Genomic DNA, 16,225 nt, shown 5'->3' with positions numbered 1-16,225 from the left:
CACTGCGAATTACACAAATTATTATTTTTTAAAGCAAGGCTTGCCATCTCTGATGGCCACACTGTATTAATTAAGCATGAGTTCCCTGGTAGTGAGAACTTCTGTTGTGTTCCTGTCATAGCTTGCAGCTAACTTCAGTAGTGGGAATTTTTAATTAGGAGTGCACAGTGGTAACAATATATAATTAATCTTTGGATTTAAACATATCCCTAAGGCTTGTAAAGTTAAATACACGCTTAAGTCATTTGCAGAATTATGACCACAGCGTTTATAAAATGGATCTGGATCCAGATTTTCCTCATAGAAAATGATCACTAAGAGGGCCTGAACCTAAGCATGTGGCCATGTATATCAGAAGAAAATTAATCTTCTCCAAAGTAAAAAACTAAATTATTGTGTTGTTTTAGTCTTTTTCTTTCTTTGCTTTTGAAAGCCAAAGTCCCTGAGTTACAGGTGTATAATAGACAACACAGGAGGCTTCTAACCACTGTCACATTTGCTCATAATCTGATCATGGATTATTCATAGGCAATTTGTGGGGCGCCAGGGGTCAAACTTCAACCTAATCATTTGAATCCGAAGCATCTAAAGATTCTGCTGCAGCAAAATGTTTTGTTATGTGCCTCGTTCTTCTCTGCTGAGCACATAATCACTGCAAACATTGTGTGCGATTTCAATTTCTTGTTCTTGCCAGGAAAAGCAAAGGATTGTTTCAGCATCTTTCACCTCCACCTGGGCAAGGTCTGACGGTGTAAATTAAACGACAGGGGAAGGTTTAAATTCTTCACAGCTGGGCATGAAGGTGGATCCAGTGAAAAGCACTCTTCTGGTTGCTTGGGCTCAGTTGAGGTGATGGAAGCCTTGTCTACAAGGCTGTTCCAACAAGTGGAAGATGGACACCAGAGCAAATTTCAGTTACTACTATAGTTTTTCTGTGCTATCACCTTCAGAAATGACTGAGCACTCAGCTCATCAGTCTTGTGAACTAAGTACTTAAATATGCCATGAAATAACGGTCTGGATTAAGAGATTGGTTTGATGGGATGAATTGAATGGGAAATTGAACTGTGCTTTCTTATTTTTTTCATTATAAAGATAGTGATTCTGTTGAAGCCTCTAGCACTCAGCCAGATACTGCTGGAAAGAGAACTTTACTACAAAGTTCTATTTGTTTGCCTTTTTCTCCATGCAAATAATGCCTGTGATTTCAAGATGAGAATGGGGAAACATTCCCATTTCACTTGGCAGGTTTGAACAGAAAAGCAGTATTCGTAAAACAGCCTATCAGCATGAGGAGATAAGGCTCAAACAAACAGCCATGAGCATGCATTTCATTTGGGGTTTATCAGCCTACTGGGAAAGGACTGGAAATATTCGATCTGTATTTTGCATATTTCAGTGATAATAAAATGAGCTTTAAACAGTCAGTAATATGGAACAGCAAAATAGGACATGGAAAATGTTTATTTATGGACGACAGTCTAAAATGCTGCAGAGATTTCAATATGGTGACATAACCATTCTATGAGCTGTCCTTGTCCTTTTCTCCTCCCTTTCCAGAGATGCATGCACAAATAAAACGTATGCCTGGCGTATATCTGCATAGACTTATTCACTGCATTTCTGTGTGATACCTTTGTTGTTGGGTCTGTTTGGATAAACAACACTCCACTTCATAACACATACATAAATGCAAGATCGATTTACACGCACCCATTTATAAAGTTGCAAAAAAATATGAAAAAATAATGGCAGCGAATGAAACAGAAAATATGATGTTTTTCTCTTGGTTTTAGTTGCTAACCATACACATAGGAAAAAAATCTCAGTAAAACTCAGTCACCATATTGATCAAGAATGATAAGGATGTTTCATCATCTCATCAAATCACGGGAGTTTGCGGCATGCTTTGCTCCATACGTGCATGATGTGCAGCAGATACCAAACATGCAGTCAGCAAGTCTTAATCATAGAATCATAGAATTGCTCAGGTTGGAAAAGACCTTAAAGATCATCAAGTCCAACCACCACCTAACCATTACCCTAACTCTAACAGCCTTCTGCTAAACCGTGTCCCTGAGCACCACATCCAAGCTGCTTTTAAACACATTCAGAGATGATGACTCAACCACCTCCCTGGGGAGCCTATTCCAGTGCTTAATCAGTATTACCCCTGCATATCTTGGGTGATAATTACATTAAATGTCTGGCGTTTGACCTCCCAGCAGCACACAACATGGGATGTCTTCATGAAAACCACAGGGAAACTACATATGGGAGACAACATACTCACTACGCTTCCTCCTGAGTGCTAATTCAGAAAACAGACATCTGAGGAGTGAATTTAATATATTACTTATGTCTAAGGAAAATGCCCGAGCTCATGAAAACTTATATGGAAAATGTCTGTGGTGTTTAGACTGAGAAGCCATGAAAACACCAGAAGTGCTGCCCTACTCACTATTCAAAATAATTTTGTATACGGCTGCAAGCACTCCATGTAGGAACAGAAACTGCCTCAAATGACCAACCTCAATCCTACAATAGGGCGGAAGAAAAGGACGTGAGCTTTAAAACAAGTTTTAATACAGTTCTAAAACTTGCAATGGAAAACTCTCAGGATTTCTTTTTAATTTTTAACCAGTTCTAAGTGGGGAATTGTTTAGCTTAATTGGAACAGATTCGGTGTTACCAGAAACATGGACATGAGCATAAGCAAATTTAAGAGATCTAAAATAGAGTTCAGACTACAGGTCCTGAAATCTTTTCACCAAATCTCACTGCTTTCAGTCAACTCTGTGCCTATGGAACATATGAAGCACTAAAATCTGTCCTGTGAGTGTAATAATATTTATGCCTGGTCAGTATGTTAATTTACAGATGACTGACTGATCTGTAAATAATAAGTACTATTATTTAATCCAATATTTATGCTTTTGTTTGTTTGTTTGTTTGTTTTGTTTTTTTCTTCCCTTAGCTTTTTACAAAGGATTAAAGGCAGTGTTAAAGTGCACTTTGGTGAACTTTGGATTTAAAAAAATCCTAAATCAACCAAATAGATTGAGTGACTCTTTTAACAGTTAACTCCAGTATCTTTTTTACTTTTTATTTTTTCCTATGTGCATATTAGAAATCTCAGCTGATTACTGCTTCATTTGTACTTACAAATAAATGCTGGATTCATTGCCTCCAATGTCAGGTGACTGGAGTTTCTGCACAAGTATCACAATGATGCCAATAAAAAGCACAAAGTTTATCTGGGGGAAAAAGAAAGGACATTACGATGACCATGATTTACTTTTCCAGGCTTCAGATGAGACTTTCTGTCAGCCCTTTCTTGAAACTCCTGACTTGTGTTACTTTCTCTCCACTTGGAATCTTAATCTCTCTCATTGGAATTTGTTCCATAATGAGATGACCTCCAATGTCTTTTTTTTTTTTTTTTTTTTTTAATGTTTTTCTTCATATCTTTTTTATTGTTTTGTGTTGTTTTTTTTAGCTCATCCTGAGCATCTTCTTTCTCATAGGTTCACGTTGTTGTAACTATAGTTATAACTTTCAATTCAGGTTTGGTTGTCACCAGTCAGCTTCATAAGGCCAGAAAAAAAACAGGAAACTTAAGGTTTTATGTTGTTTGCTCGAACATCTCTTTCACTATAATTTTCTATCTACTTTTCTATATGAAGATTACAAGTGCTTGGAGATGCCCAGTATTATTAGTTCAGTTACAATGAATGTGTCTGAAGGTTACTGTGCTTTAAATAGTTGTCCAAATTGTTAAAAAGAGAAGCACTGCATCTGATGTAGGCTGTTTATATTCCCACAACAGTCAACAGAGACCTTGCTGACACTCTCACTGTAGTATGGATAGGAACTCAGCATGCCCAGAAGCAGGTACCAATGTCCAGTAAGCTAAACAACTCATTAGGTGCCATGAACCATATTTATTTGGCGCTCAATTTAATTTACTATCTGGAGCAGCCAGCCTCCTCCAAGTGCTACTTACCATGATTGACCCAACCACAGGACCTTTGATCACCCACCACAAGGCAGTGTTGTCATTCATGTCCCAGCAGCTGCGGTCAGCAATGGCGGAATGGGGTGGGGAAAGAGAAGGAAATAAAAAGATTAAGACATAACACGGAAGTAAATAAGCTTGCCAACATTTTTAAGGGGGCAGAGGATGGGATATTGGCTTTGTAGCTATTCGTTTAGTTTCAAAGGTTTCATAGACTGTCCCCGCTAAAGCTTTCTTTTACAGCCTTTACCCCACTCATCCGAAACAGAGTAAATACTGTTTATTTTTTTTTTGCAATTCCAATTGTAAGAGGATACAAAATAGTTCAGACATTTTGGAAAATGCCTTTGTGCTTATTCCTGTGTCCACCGACCATAAAATTCTAAGATTACCCATTTGGGTCAACATCTCTGTAGAGAGGGATAAGAAGACAAGAATAAAGGATTAGCAGACAAGAAAGGTCCAGGGTTAATGGACACAAATGTTCCTGACCCTGACCATCAGGATTCTGACACGTGTCTAGTACACCAAGATGTACCAGGCACTAGTCATATACACATCCAGGAATGATTTTCCAGTCAATGAGGTGCCACCCTACCAACGAGCAATGATTCACCTGAGAAGCTTCAAGCTGCAGGCAATAGTTGCTGTCATCTCCTTTTTTAAGCTGTTTGGAGTGAGTGCTCCTAAATCAAATGTCATTTCTACCTCAATATGGACAACCTTCCTTCAGATTCACTGAAGGATTATGCTGAAGTTTATTCCACCTAGGTGCATTTCAATATTTACCCATGGAGCAAATTAATTACAGAACCCACATATACATGGCTTTAAAACTATATTTTAAAGCTAAAAAAGCAATAATAATGAAACAAGAAATGTTATTTCCCCTGCCACATCAGACCACCCCCACTACACTACTTTAAGTCATTAAAATTTTGATTGCCAGTTAAAAACATATTTTATTTGTCCCTGCTTTGTTCCTCTCCTGTTTCCTTTCTGGAAAACATAAAAACATAGAAAAATGCCTTTTTTGTACCTGCAGTTCTGAGAAGGATGATTTCTTTCCCTCCCACTGGGACAACAGCCAAAAGTCCCAGCAATGGTTGTCATGGTACATTTGTCAGATGCCAAGTTACCATTTAGAATAAAACACTGCTGATCCTATGAGAGCTTGAGACAACTTTTGTGTCATTCAAATGGAGGCATGTGGGGGGGGGAAGTGTAAACCTGTACTTTAAACGAAACTATACACAGCTTTAAGCATGAGGCAGCAAAGCTCAAATTCCATCATCCAAGTTAAAGTGAGAGAAAGTCCAAGGAGCTGAGCTATGAGTCTGGTTTAGATGTTTCAGTTGAATTAATAAGTGCAACATTTATAGATACTCATAAAACAAACAATAGGTTTGTCTCAGGTCTACGCATCTGGTAGAGTAGGGGAGAAGGAAGCAAATGGAGAGATGGGATGTTCCATTTGCACAAAATTACATACTTTTCTCTCTGCCCAAAGTCCAAAAGCTTAAAATCTCCCTAAAATCTATAGGACTGATGGTTGAGATTTTCAAAGCCGCATTTCTAAGTTATCTCACTTTTGATATCCCACATAGGCATCTGAAAGGGGACTGGTGTTCCGAGGGAACCCACAGTCTAGAAATGACACTCCTTCTATCTATCTGAAATGAGACTCTTTCTGCTATCAACAGTTGTATTCCATAGAATAAAAGTACCTAAATTCAGTAACTACTTTTGAACCTCTGCATGCATTTCTAGGTCAGGTTCCTTCTCCTAAAAATTCCTCACTATTTGCAAATCTCAGCCTCTCCAGGATGTATATTAATGCAACCTGAAAATTTTTAGCAAGTCAAACCATTCTGGAAGAATCTGGGCAAATTCTGATATTCTGTTCCTATAAACAGCCATTAATATATGTCACTTTGTCTCAGAAATGTGGAATTACAGAGGATGGACTCAGTTGTTCTTGTTTTAGTCATCTGTTGAAGATATCTCCAGTCCAGCTGATTAGCTTAGACTCCAGCTGAGACAAGCAGGTGCTTGGAGGGTGGGTATTTTTTCTTCTTTTCCACTGCTGTGTTTTAAATGAGTACTCTGCAGTGATATATTCTCTCCTAGAAATTCCTTTTCTTCTCTAAACAGAATCTTCCACAGGATGTCTACATAAACTAACTTGTCAATGTCTACGTTGTAGATGTCGACAGTGAACCTGCTCATGCTCACACAAGGGCTTTATTAAGAAATTTTTGGTCCAGCCCATGTGACATCTATAGGATGGATGTGGTGGAAAAAAACACCATCTTCTGATGAGAATCACCGAATTTCATTACTAATGCATTGCTGCAGTGAAGATCAGAGGACTGTTTTTCAGGATGGATGACAGAAAGAGAGCCAGAGAGATGAGAGAGGGATATGGTTTCCATTTGGAAAGGCCAAAATCTCATCTCTGTTACATCCCTGGTGTACATCTGGAATGACTCCATTTAATTCAGTAGCACTGCTCTGGATAAACAGGCAGTTGCATTTATCTCCACAGACTTGTCGCTTACAATGATGTGAATCACAAGCTGAAATCAAGGGAACTCTGCCAGTTTCATAAGGAGCAAGCAGGAGGAAACTTAGACTCTGAGCCTGTATTTCAGTCCATGCCTTTGCCACTGTGCTTTCCCAGTTCACTAATTTCTGCAATGTTTTCAGGCTCATGCTGGCTTTTCCCCCACCTCCAGAACAATGCTTGCTGATTTTTAAAAAGTAACCACTGAGACGATCAGCTAGAATCTGACCCAACATGCTGCATGCTAAACAGCTTTTGTAACTAAGAGAGAAAAGCGTGTTTTCTGTGTGCTCTTTTTCTTCCTTTCCTTATGTGAGATACTCCCCCTGTATGCAAAACACAAGGACTGCTGAGCTCTGAAGGAAATTAATGCATCTAGGATTTCTGTTGTAATCATAATAATGACACAGTGGGGGTTTCTGGCTTGTTTTTCAAGGAAATAAACAATTTAATTTGTCCTGATGTCAAAAGAGAACATTGAGGCAAAGCACTGGTATCCCCAGTGCAGGAAGGGCCTTATGTGTTTTCCAAAAAGAGCAAGATAGGACAAGGATGAAAAACAACCTGGCAGAACAGTGAGCATTATGCAAATTTTGGTTCCAAGTATCTCTAATAAAAGGAGAACTTTAAATACGAGCCCAAATCTACTGTAGATGGGACTTGGGTACGTAATGACATCATTCACATAGATTGAGGTTTTCAAAGGACCATGACTGGATTTTCCAACTGGTGGTCAAAATCCCTCACTCACCAGCATTTTTCCTACAGTGTGACTGATTTCAAACATAGCTGTCATGAAAAGAAACATGGATCCTTTGGTATTTTTAGGGTGCACACCTTCCTACCAGACATGCCTGCTGCACTGTCATACCAGTCAGTCTACCTGGATGGACAAGACCATCTCTGTGAGCAGATCTTCTTTCAGATTATTTAGCAAAGAATGCAAGATCTTTGTAGATTTTTTTACCTCCAAAATATACCATTCAGGTAGAATCTATCCTCTTAAGCTCTTTGTTAAGTTACCGCATCTCCTAAATTTTATTTATTTACATATTTTTAACGCAGAAGACTAAATGTGGGTTTCTGCTTCACTCCTACCCATCTCCCCAATTGGGTTTGTGGAAAAACTCTTAAGAAGAGGATAAACTCCTAATTCCTTTTGAAAACTGGAGCTCAGCAATTCCTCCTGCAAATTTCACTCATCAGATATCCGCAATATTCTTGAGCTGAACTTAACACTTTGGTCTTTACTCATAATCAGTTGGAGAGGAGCAGGCAATCATACATGCAATTCACCTGATTGCAATTCTAAGATCAGGTAAGCCATAATTAACTGCGCAGGAGCTACTGGGTCAGCTGCATGTTAACAGATGTCCTTCATGATTTCACCAGAGGAATAAGGACATCAGTATTGTCTCAATGACTATACAATAAACAAGTAAAAAAAATAAATAAGAACTCCAGGTTGAACGCTTGGCTTAAGCTGTTTCAAAACTCAAATCAGCGCTGGAAATGGAAAAGGAAATTAATTCACAGAATCATGGAATGGTTTGGGTTGGAAGGGACCTTTAAGATCACCCAGTTCCAACCCCCTGCTATAGGTAGGGACACCTCCCTCTAGACCAGGTTGCTCACAGCTCCATCTAGCCTGGCCTTGAATGCTTCCAAGAAGGGGAAATCCACAGTACTCCAGGTGGGGTCTCATGAGAGCAGAGTAGAGAATCAACTCCCTCGACCTGCTGGTCACACTTCAACCCAGCCTACAGTTGACCTTCTGGGCTGCAAGCACACACTGCTTGCTCATGTCAATTTTTCATCAACAAACACTCCCAAATCCTTCTCCTTAGGGCTGCTCTCAAGCCATTCTCCACCCAACCTGTATCTGTGCTTGGGATTGCTCTAACCCAGATGCAGGACCTTGCACTTGGCCTTGTTGAACTTCATGAGGTTGCCCACCTCACCAGCCTGTCTAGGTCCCTTTGGATGGCATCCCTTCCCTCTAGCATGTCAACACCACCACTCAGTTTTTTTTGTGTGTGTGACTTGATCACTAGATTTCCATTTCCCCTTTGTCACTGTCCTGAAATGTGTTCTCACACCATGATACATACCCAGTATCATCAAAGTGAAGCCTCAGCACTGCCCAGACAGTGACACAAATTGTCGGGGTGCCTGCAGAAGACAAGACAAGTGATGCCATTATCAGCCTAGAAACAGTCAGTACTCACAGAGAGCACTTCTTAGCAGCTCCTCCACTAAGGTTTTATTCCCTGAGAGCACTCACACACCAAACAACACAACCCACTGCAGTCATTCAGAGCTCTAGAAACATCCACCTCAGTCAGAGGACAGGTGAGCTTTGATGGGAATAAAGTTGGTAATAGAAAAGAATAATGTTCAGATCATTATTACTCAAAGCTGATGTCTTGCATTTTGATGCTTCAACAATAAAACGTAGCCTGGGCAAAACAAAAGCAGAGACATCAGGTTCTGTGTCTAGAGCTCCTATAACCCTGCAATCATTGCAGAGTGGCAGATGCTGTAATGGTATTATTGTACTCTTCTTATTCCTGTGTGCTTTTGTTGTAAATGACTTGCATATGTTGTGTTTTCCCTGCTATTGTAAATAAGAAACTTTTGCTTTACTTTCACCCAACAGAAATCAGTAGAGAGTAGTTTTCCCTCATTCACAGGAATTTTTTCTGTTTTCTTCCTGAGTAAGAGTAAAAAAAACAAAAAAAAATCTAAGAACAAATGATTAAAAAAAAACCACCAAAGCAAAACAAAGCCAAACCTTGGGAACAAGAACGTTTCCTTTCTACTTCTGAGATTTCTGTCGTCTTTAAAAAATACATTAAAGTACAAATTAAACCAAAAATCCACTGAGAAGCCTGGATTCATTTTCCCATCTGAAAGTACAAAACCAGTGTTTATTCAGTGGAAATATTTGAAAAAGCGAATGCTTTCTTGCAGGAAAAGTCTGGGTAAGTTGTTTCTCTGTTTTATGGCAAAGAAAATCAACTGGGAAAATGTCTGCATCTACTGTGGTACCATGGAAAATGGTCATTCACTGAGGTGCCACTGGAAAGTGGTCATTCATTGAGGTACCGATGGAAAGTAGTCATTTATTGAGGTACCACTGGAAAGATAAAGCACCGAAAAGCAAACACAACAAAAGACCTTGATAACTCCAGCACGCAGCAGTGAACAAGACTGTCATGAGCTGACAGGAACAATTATGCTTCATACATTCTGCAAAGCTGCATTGATGTCATGTTAATTAGTCATTCAGCTGGATCCGCTTAAGTGAGCCTTTGTCAAATCTCATATTCCCACTCTCAGACATAAAAATACCCCTGTTAGACCTCCGTGATGGATGAAGCCTTCCTTCTGTCACAAAGTGTACACAGAAATATTTGAAAAGAAAATGATGAGAAGAAATGAAATGATAGGCTTTGGATTGAAGAAATCATGCGTGTTGTAATTTAAATTGATGCCTGCTTTTCTCACACGAGAATACCTAGAAAACATTAAGGTATTTGTGCACCCAGATGCATAAAAGTAATAAAAAATTCTTTAAATATCAGGCACGAGCCTGACATGCTACATAGTGCATAACTATTTGCACTACAGACATTTTGTTGCTAGAAAATGATTTGCAAGCCTGAAGACGGACAGGACAGCAGAATTACACTCAAGGTCTCAAAAAAATGTACTTTAAAAAAGCAGACTTGAGACTTTGAACTATCTGCCGTATGAATATTCACGCACTCACTTTTCTTTAATCCAGGAGACATATACAGTCATCACAACCTTTTCATCTTCTGAGTAATATCTGAAAACAGAGAAACTCAAAGGGCTGCAGGAAAGAGCTGTTCTTGCTAATTGCCATTCCTGCCTTCAATAAGGAGCAGGCATAAGGAGGGATTTGCAGAGGAATCTCCAGGCTGCCCAGCCCTATCCATCCAGCAAACCCAGTGTGCTTACCAGCACCTCGCATATTTAAGAGGGCAAAATTGGATCAATGCAACCTTATGTAGTTCTCATTAATTACACACGGACACTGACATGCTCAGCACATTTTGAGGAACAGATAAACATCCAGACGCAGCAAAACGCTGAGCTGCTGCCTACTGCTGCTTCAATGCAACCCCTTTCCTAGCAGCTGTAAGCCAGGGGGCTTTTTTTTGACCTACAAGGGTTCAAACATGAACCCAGAGTCTGGAAGAGCTTCTGTTCTTGCAAAGCACCAACTGCTCCTTCTGTGTCTGGGGAAACATTACCCAATTTGAGATACTCAGGAAATAACAAAATACTGTACTTGAAAAAAATAAAACAGCCCATGCTGGGAGATTCTCTTAGTATTATTAACGGTTGTCATTTGAGATTGCTGTGTATATGAAGTGGTATCTATAAACTGAACAGCCAGATCTTAGTTACAGTATTCAACTTGAGTGTAAATTTTGAGGCTGCATGAAAGAATGAGTCCATCTGGGTAGCTCTTTTTTACAGATCATTATTTTCCTTGTCAGTTAAGACACTGTGTTGCAATATCCTCATATCCAGATGCACTGACAGACAAGAAATTTGTGCAGGCTCAGCTAAAGTAACTCAACCACCGATATGTATCTGCTTTGCAAAGATGTACATTTTCTTTTAAAATTATCACATTTTTGTGTACTCATCCCCAAGTTCTCTAAGAGAACAACATTATATTTCAGCAGTAATGTAATCAAACATCTGTGCAGAGCACAAAGGGAGCTCTGAAAACCCTTCATCAATAATTTCCCAGCCTTGGCGTGCTATTTCTGATTATCTGCTCTTCCTTCTCTGTCCCTTTGCCCCCCTTGCAGGGAGTCTTTGCCAGGAGTTGGGAATTTTTGGGTAGGCACAGTTGCCTCAAGAGGAAAAAAACAATGACAACATCAACCAATCAAAAAAAAATCTAAGCAACATCAAAGCAAAATTCTTTTTCAAAAGAAAACTCTTTAAGGTACACGGGTTGTATGTAGATTTTACGCATGAATTTGTGGTTTGTTTGTTTTTTTTTTTTCCCCAAGGTAATGACAGAAACAGTGTTGTTTAAGTACAAATATGGAGTTTGACCTTTTTCAGGCATCTTTAAAATGAATGCATTTTTCTGCAAACTACAGTTTGCATTAACATGCTACCAGAATCAATTTACCTCCAGGAAACCACCATGAAAAGTAATTGCCCAGTTATCACCTTACAGTCGATCTTCTGAAACAAATCTTACCTTTTCCCAACACTGCAAGTTTCCATTTGCCACCCAGGTATGAGGGGCATATGTGGGTACCCTTTGAACGTGCTTTCAATTTCTCTATTGGGTGGGAGAAAGGCACAAAGGAAGGCTTAGAGAATGGACAAGACTTAGTGTTTCAGCCTTGATTAAGCTGGAGAACTTGTTATTAAGTTCGTATCTTGCAGAAGGCAGTTCTGAACTGTAGACTAGACATCTGCAAGTGATGTGATGTCCTCCACGTTTCAATCCAAGTCTATCTAAATAAGCACAGCACGGTTTGGCTTGCAGGATGCTTCTAAACAAGGACTTAACCTGCACTTTGGATCTGTATAGAGGAATATTAGATAGTTCATTCACATGCCTGCCTTCAGGATAAAGAGATACGTTATACACAAGGAATATCACCTACCCCAGCCAATAATGGTGTACCAGTAGAAATACCTCCTCTCTGGGAAGAAGGTTTCTACCAGTAATGTGAAAAGGTACAGCCCCTCAATGAAAAGCCAGAAGTAGTTGGACATGACACAGTAGTGAAAAAACACCATCACTGCTTTGCACTCCACCTGCAGAGAACCAAGGGAAAAAAAAAAAAGTTATTTTCATGCTGTTTTGCCTGAGCTTAGCAGAGAAAATGCTTTCAACCTCTCCAAATCTGTTAGCGGAAAAGAACACAGCTGGGACTACTGTTACACACTTTTAACAATAAAGTTTTAAAATCCTGAAAGGAATGTCAAGGGCCACTTAGAGGGAAAAGCTGTGAAGGGTAGGTGGCCAATTTTACCAGTGGGAGGTGGCGAGCAGACAGCCTGAGAACCTCTTTCATTAGTTGGGAGTTTGCGCCAGCAATGGACTTTAATTACCAGATTGGAGCACCCTCCCAAGTATTAAGTGCAGACAAGAAAAGAATCCAGTTGTGCACTAAGGAACCAAAGGAAGGAGGCGAAAAGGAAGGAGGAATGCGGGAAGCCCTGAGAAGGAGCAGGAGGGATGCATCTTTCTGTGTGCACACTTGAGAAATGCACTTTCTGGCGTGGTCACTCAGGGGAAGATAATGAAAGTGTTCACATAAGTGTAGAGAAAGCAGAGCAGTTTGCTGTGCAAAATGATAGAAACTTTCATTCATTCACTGGGGGGACAGGGGGGAAATAACGAACAAAAGAAAAGGGAAAAAAACGTCAAAACCTTTAGTGGAAACTGAGCTCCAACCTGACTCTGAGTGTAGGACACACTTATCTTGGCAGTGTTTCATACCAGTGAGACAGCACCAGACTTCCCAAAGTGACTTTTCAATACATCAGAGTAAAATTAGTATATAAAATGGGAGCTCCTGTCTGGAAAAGTGGGAGGCTGTCAGTTCAGACTGGTTCCGAACTGCCATCCCATCCCATTCTCCGGGGCAAATCTGAAACCAATATGTCTAAACTAGAAAAACAAAGAGTTGCTTTACAGAAGCTCTACCAGTTTGTGCCAGCTGAAGATGTGGCCATCAGAGCTCTCATTGTAAGATGTTTTATATTTGGAGTGTGTTACGACAAAGAAGCAGATGGCATTTTTAAAAGAGTGTTATGAGCAAAGTGCAGATCTATAATGGTTTCAGATTTTACACAGAGGAGAATTTAAAGCAGGAACTAGTTTTAATGAGGAAGAAGAGGCTAAGAAACTACACAGGTGTGATTTTCTTGTGGAAGTGACTCACAGAGAATTTATATTATAAATGGGTGGATGAAGGCCATTTCAGTTTGGGAACTCAGTGTAATTCCATCATCACTACACCAGATGTGTTAGTTTGTCAAAGCAATATTACCCTTAAATGTGAATGGAGTTTGGTTTCACATATAAAACATAGAAAAGTGCTTTGGTGAAAGAGACTGCTCTCTATGAAACCACACACTGAACAGCTCCCCTTCAGAGACAAATACATAACTAATATTAACTATTTTAATATTAACAATTTCTTTTTTTTAATGTGACTTTCAGGGCTGCTTTCTTGTGTCTGGATGTTCACATGCCTTACAGGTGACTCTTCCCAACATCCATAGCAAATAAGGCTCTGGAGAAAATCCAGTCTCCAGATGAAGGAAACCATCTCTGCTTCCTTCCCATTTATCACTACATAGATTCATGAGAAACAAACCAAAGTCAGAAAATGAAACTTGAAGATTTGTGCTAATGCACAGTACTGTTTATGTGGGACTATCCCATTCACAGTGAACTGGGAGAGAAGTTTACCACCAATTACCTTCCCTTCCAATAGCTCCTCAGCCTCTCATACTCAACAGACTGCTGCCTGCCTCACAATTTTTGTTATTTCATAATGGAAAAAAAATAAGGGAAAAGGGTTTGATTTTAATCTTACTTACAGTGGAGATAAAACAGTGGTTGCCATCTTGCTCAGCATAAAGAACTCCATCTTTAATGAATACTGATATTGCACGTAGGATGAATGAAACAAAGAGGTTCATGTGGATAAAGTTCCGAGTGCAGTGAAGCTTCCTAGAGAGGAAGAAATAAAAGGGAGGAAAAATCAGTGGTGGAGAATAAAAATATATCTTCTTTTCTTTTTGTGGAAATAGCACCTAGGCCTGTCTACACCTACAGTCAGAACTCCAAGTACCTGGGTACTAAGAATAGAGACATCTGAAGAGCAGGAGTGTGAATAATTCTGACCCTAAACACAACCAAGAGGAGGATTTTCCTGCAAAACCATGCAAATTAACACAAAATAGAGCCAGTCCAATGGAGAGAGTTGCTGCAACAGCATCTAGAGTCTACTGAAATATGACCACCAAAGTGGGTCCAACAAGGGGAACAACCAGACTGAAGGGCTGCTTCCCACTTGTTGTATGACATATGGTATAAAAGCTGAAATGTTGTTTGGAGTCGATGAGCTCCAGCCTATTCTCAGTAGTGGTAGAGCCACTGGCACTGCTCTTGTCCCAGCTCACCTGAAACGACACAGGATCACCATGGCAGTGGTGAGGGAAACGAGGGACGTGCTGTATCCAACCGTGTACAGCGCCTTCACGGATAGATAGTAGTAATCCTTGGAAGACAAACACCACAGGGTTAAATGGTTCAGCTATGGTCACTTCTTGACTGTGTCAACATGCAGGGGGAAGCACCAGCAGGATCTGTTTCTCAATGGATATTTCTCAATCCAGTATCTCAATGTGTGTTAGAGCACTGCCTCATGGTTGGCAGACTCTTGGATTTGAACACTGCGGAGATTATGTGTCAGTGAGCTACAAAAGCTGCCTGTAGTTCTGTGACCACTACGTGTAGAAAAAAATACTAGTTTGCCAAGGGATTCTGTAGTCAATAAGGGATATAATGGGGCTAGTTCATGTTTCTAAACATTACAAGCTGTATCAACAGCAAACATTCATATTCCAAAAACATAAACTGAGCTAAGAAGGATACAAGTCTTATTTCTCATGTATTTATGCCCATAAATATCTGACAATCAGAACATGACCAGAAGCTGGACAAAAGGAAGCTGCCCCCAACTCCCACTTCTTTTAAATTATAAGAATACCACCCACCTGGTTGTCTGACTCTGTTTCATTTTCATCAAAGCCACAGGCATCATAATAATGAGGAAAAGGTTCAGACCAGCCATCTTCAGTGCAATTTCTGCTGATGTCCCCTATGTCAAGTGCAACAGGTATAATTGGGAACGTCTTGCTGAAGCAAACCCAAGGATAGACCCTCTATCCCCTTGAGACAAGTCCACAGTACCAGTGGGAGTACTATTAGAGCACCCAAAAAAGGCTTTAACAGAGCCTTTAATCTTTAATGACATCTTTAACGACCTACTTCTATGCTAGGCACTACAGATGTCTACTTCCAGTTGGTCAACAAAGAGCAAAAAAAGATCTAACCAGCACAGCCAGGGCACAAAAGAACTCATTCTGAAGTGGATACAAAAAACAGGGTCAGATAAATGCCCATGTCTCTCCATTGACTCCGAAAAGCAGAGTGGAAACGCAGCCTCAGTGCCGACACTTGCACTTCAGATGACTAAAGAGTAAGTCCAGTGCTTGAATATATGCACTTTGTGTTATTGTAATGATCTATATCTGAGCCATTTGCATGAGACTGGCAAGAAAACATGGTGCTAACGTGATTTTTTTATAACAGGGTCTGGAAGCCAGATAGCTCTGGGGTATCTAAACTGGCCACTGCATATCTGAGTGAGGCAGCTGGATGTGCCCCTATAGTCAGATATCCCACCCATGTATCTCCAGACTTGGCTCTACGCCGAGGGACCTGTTGCTCTGTAGGAAAACAGAGAATGGAGTGGGAACCTCTTCCCTGTCACTATCACTAGTCTGTGATTCTCTGATCCTACTATCCTGACAGCAAGTTCATTTACATC

General features: G+C 40.0%; 1 protein-coding gene across 11 annotated transcripts in view; it reads right to left on the bottom strand.

The window, feature by feature from the left end:
* Positions 1 to 16,225, bottom strand: part of ADCYAP1R1 (ADCYAP receptor type I) — a 130,532-nt gene that overhangs the window by 20,338 nt on the left and 93,969 nt on the right. For all 11 annotated transcript variants that reach the window (XM_048951615.1, XM_048951619.1, XM_048951618.1 and 8 more), the window contains 7 exons: positions 15,390 to 15,493; positions 14,793 to 14,890; positions 14,208 to 14,340; positions 12,257 to 12,410; positions 8,696 to 8,756; positions 4,007 to 4,076; positions 3,166 to 3,257 (listed from right to left, as the gene is read on the bottom strand). In XM_048951615.1, the coding sequence (XP_048807572.1) occupies positions 3,166 to 3,257; positions 4,007 to 4,076; positions 8,696 to 8,756; positions 12,257 to 12,410; positions 14,208 to 14,340; positions 14,793 to 14,890; positions 15,390 to 15,493 (712 nt within the window). The remainder of the gene's footprint in view (positions 1 to 3,165; positions 3,258 to 4,006; positions 4,077 to 8,695; positions 8,757 to 12,256; positions 12,411 to 14,207; positions 14,341 to 14,792; positions 14,891 to 15,389; positions 15,494 to 16,225) is intronic.

This window comes from Lagopus muta, chromosome 7, assembly GCF_023343835.1.
Source record: "Lagopus muta isolate bLagMut1 chromosome 7, bLagMut1 primary, whole genome shotgun sequence".
Taxonomy (NCBI): domain Eukaryota; kingdom Metazoa; phylum Chordata; class Aves; order Galliformes; family Phasianidae; genus Lagopus; species Lagopus muta.
The sequence above is the reverse complement of the archived record's forward strand: the minus strand, read 5'-3'. Positions and strand labels throughout refer to the sequence as shown.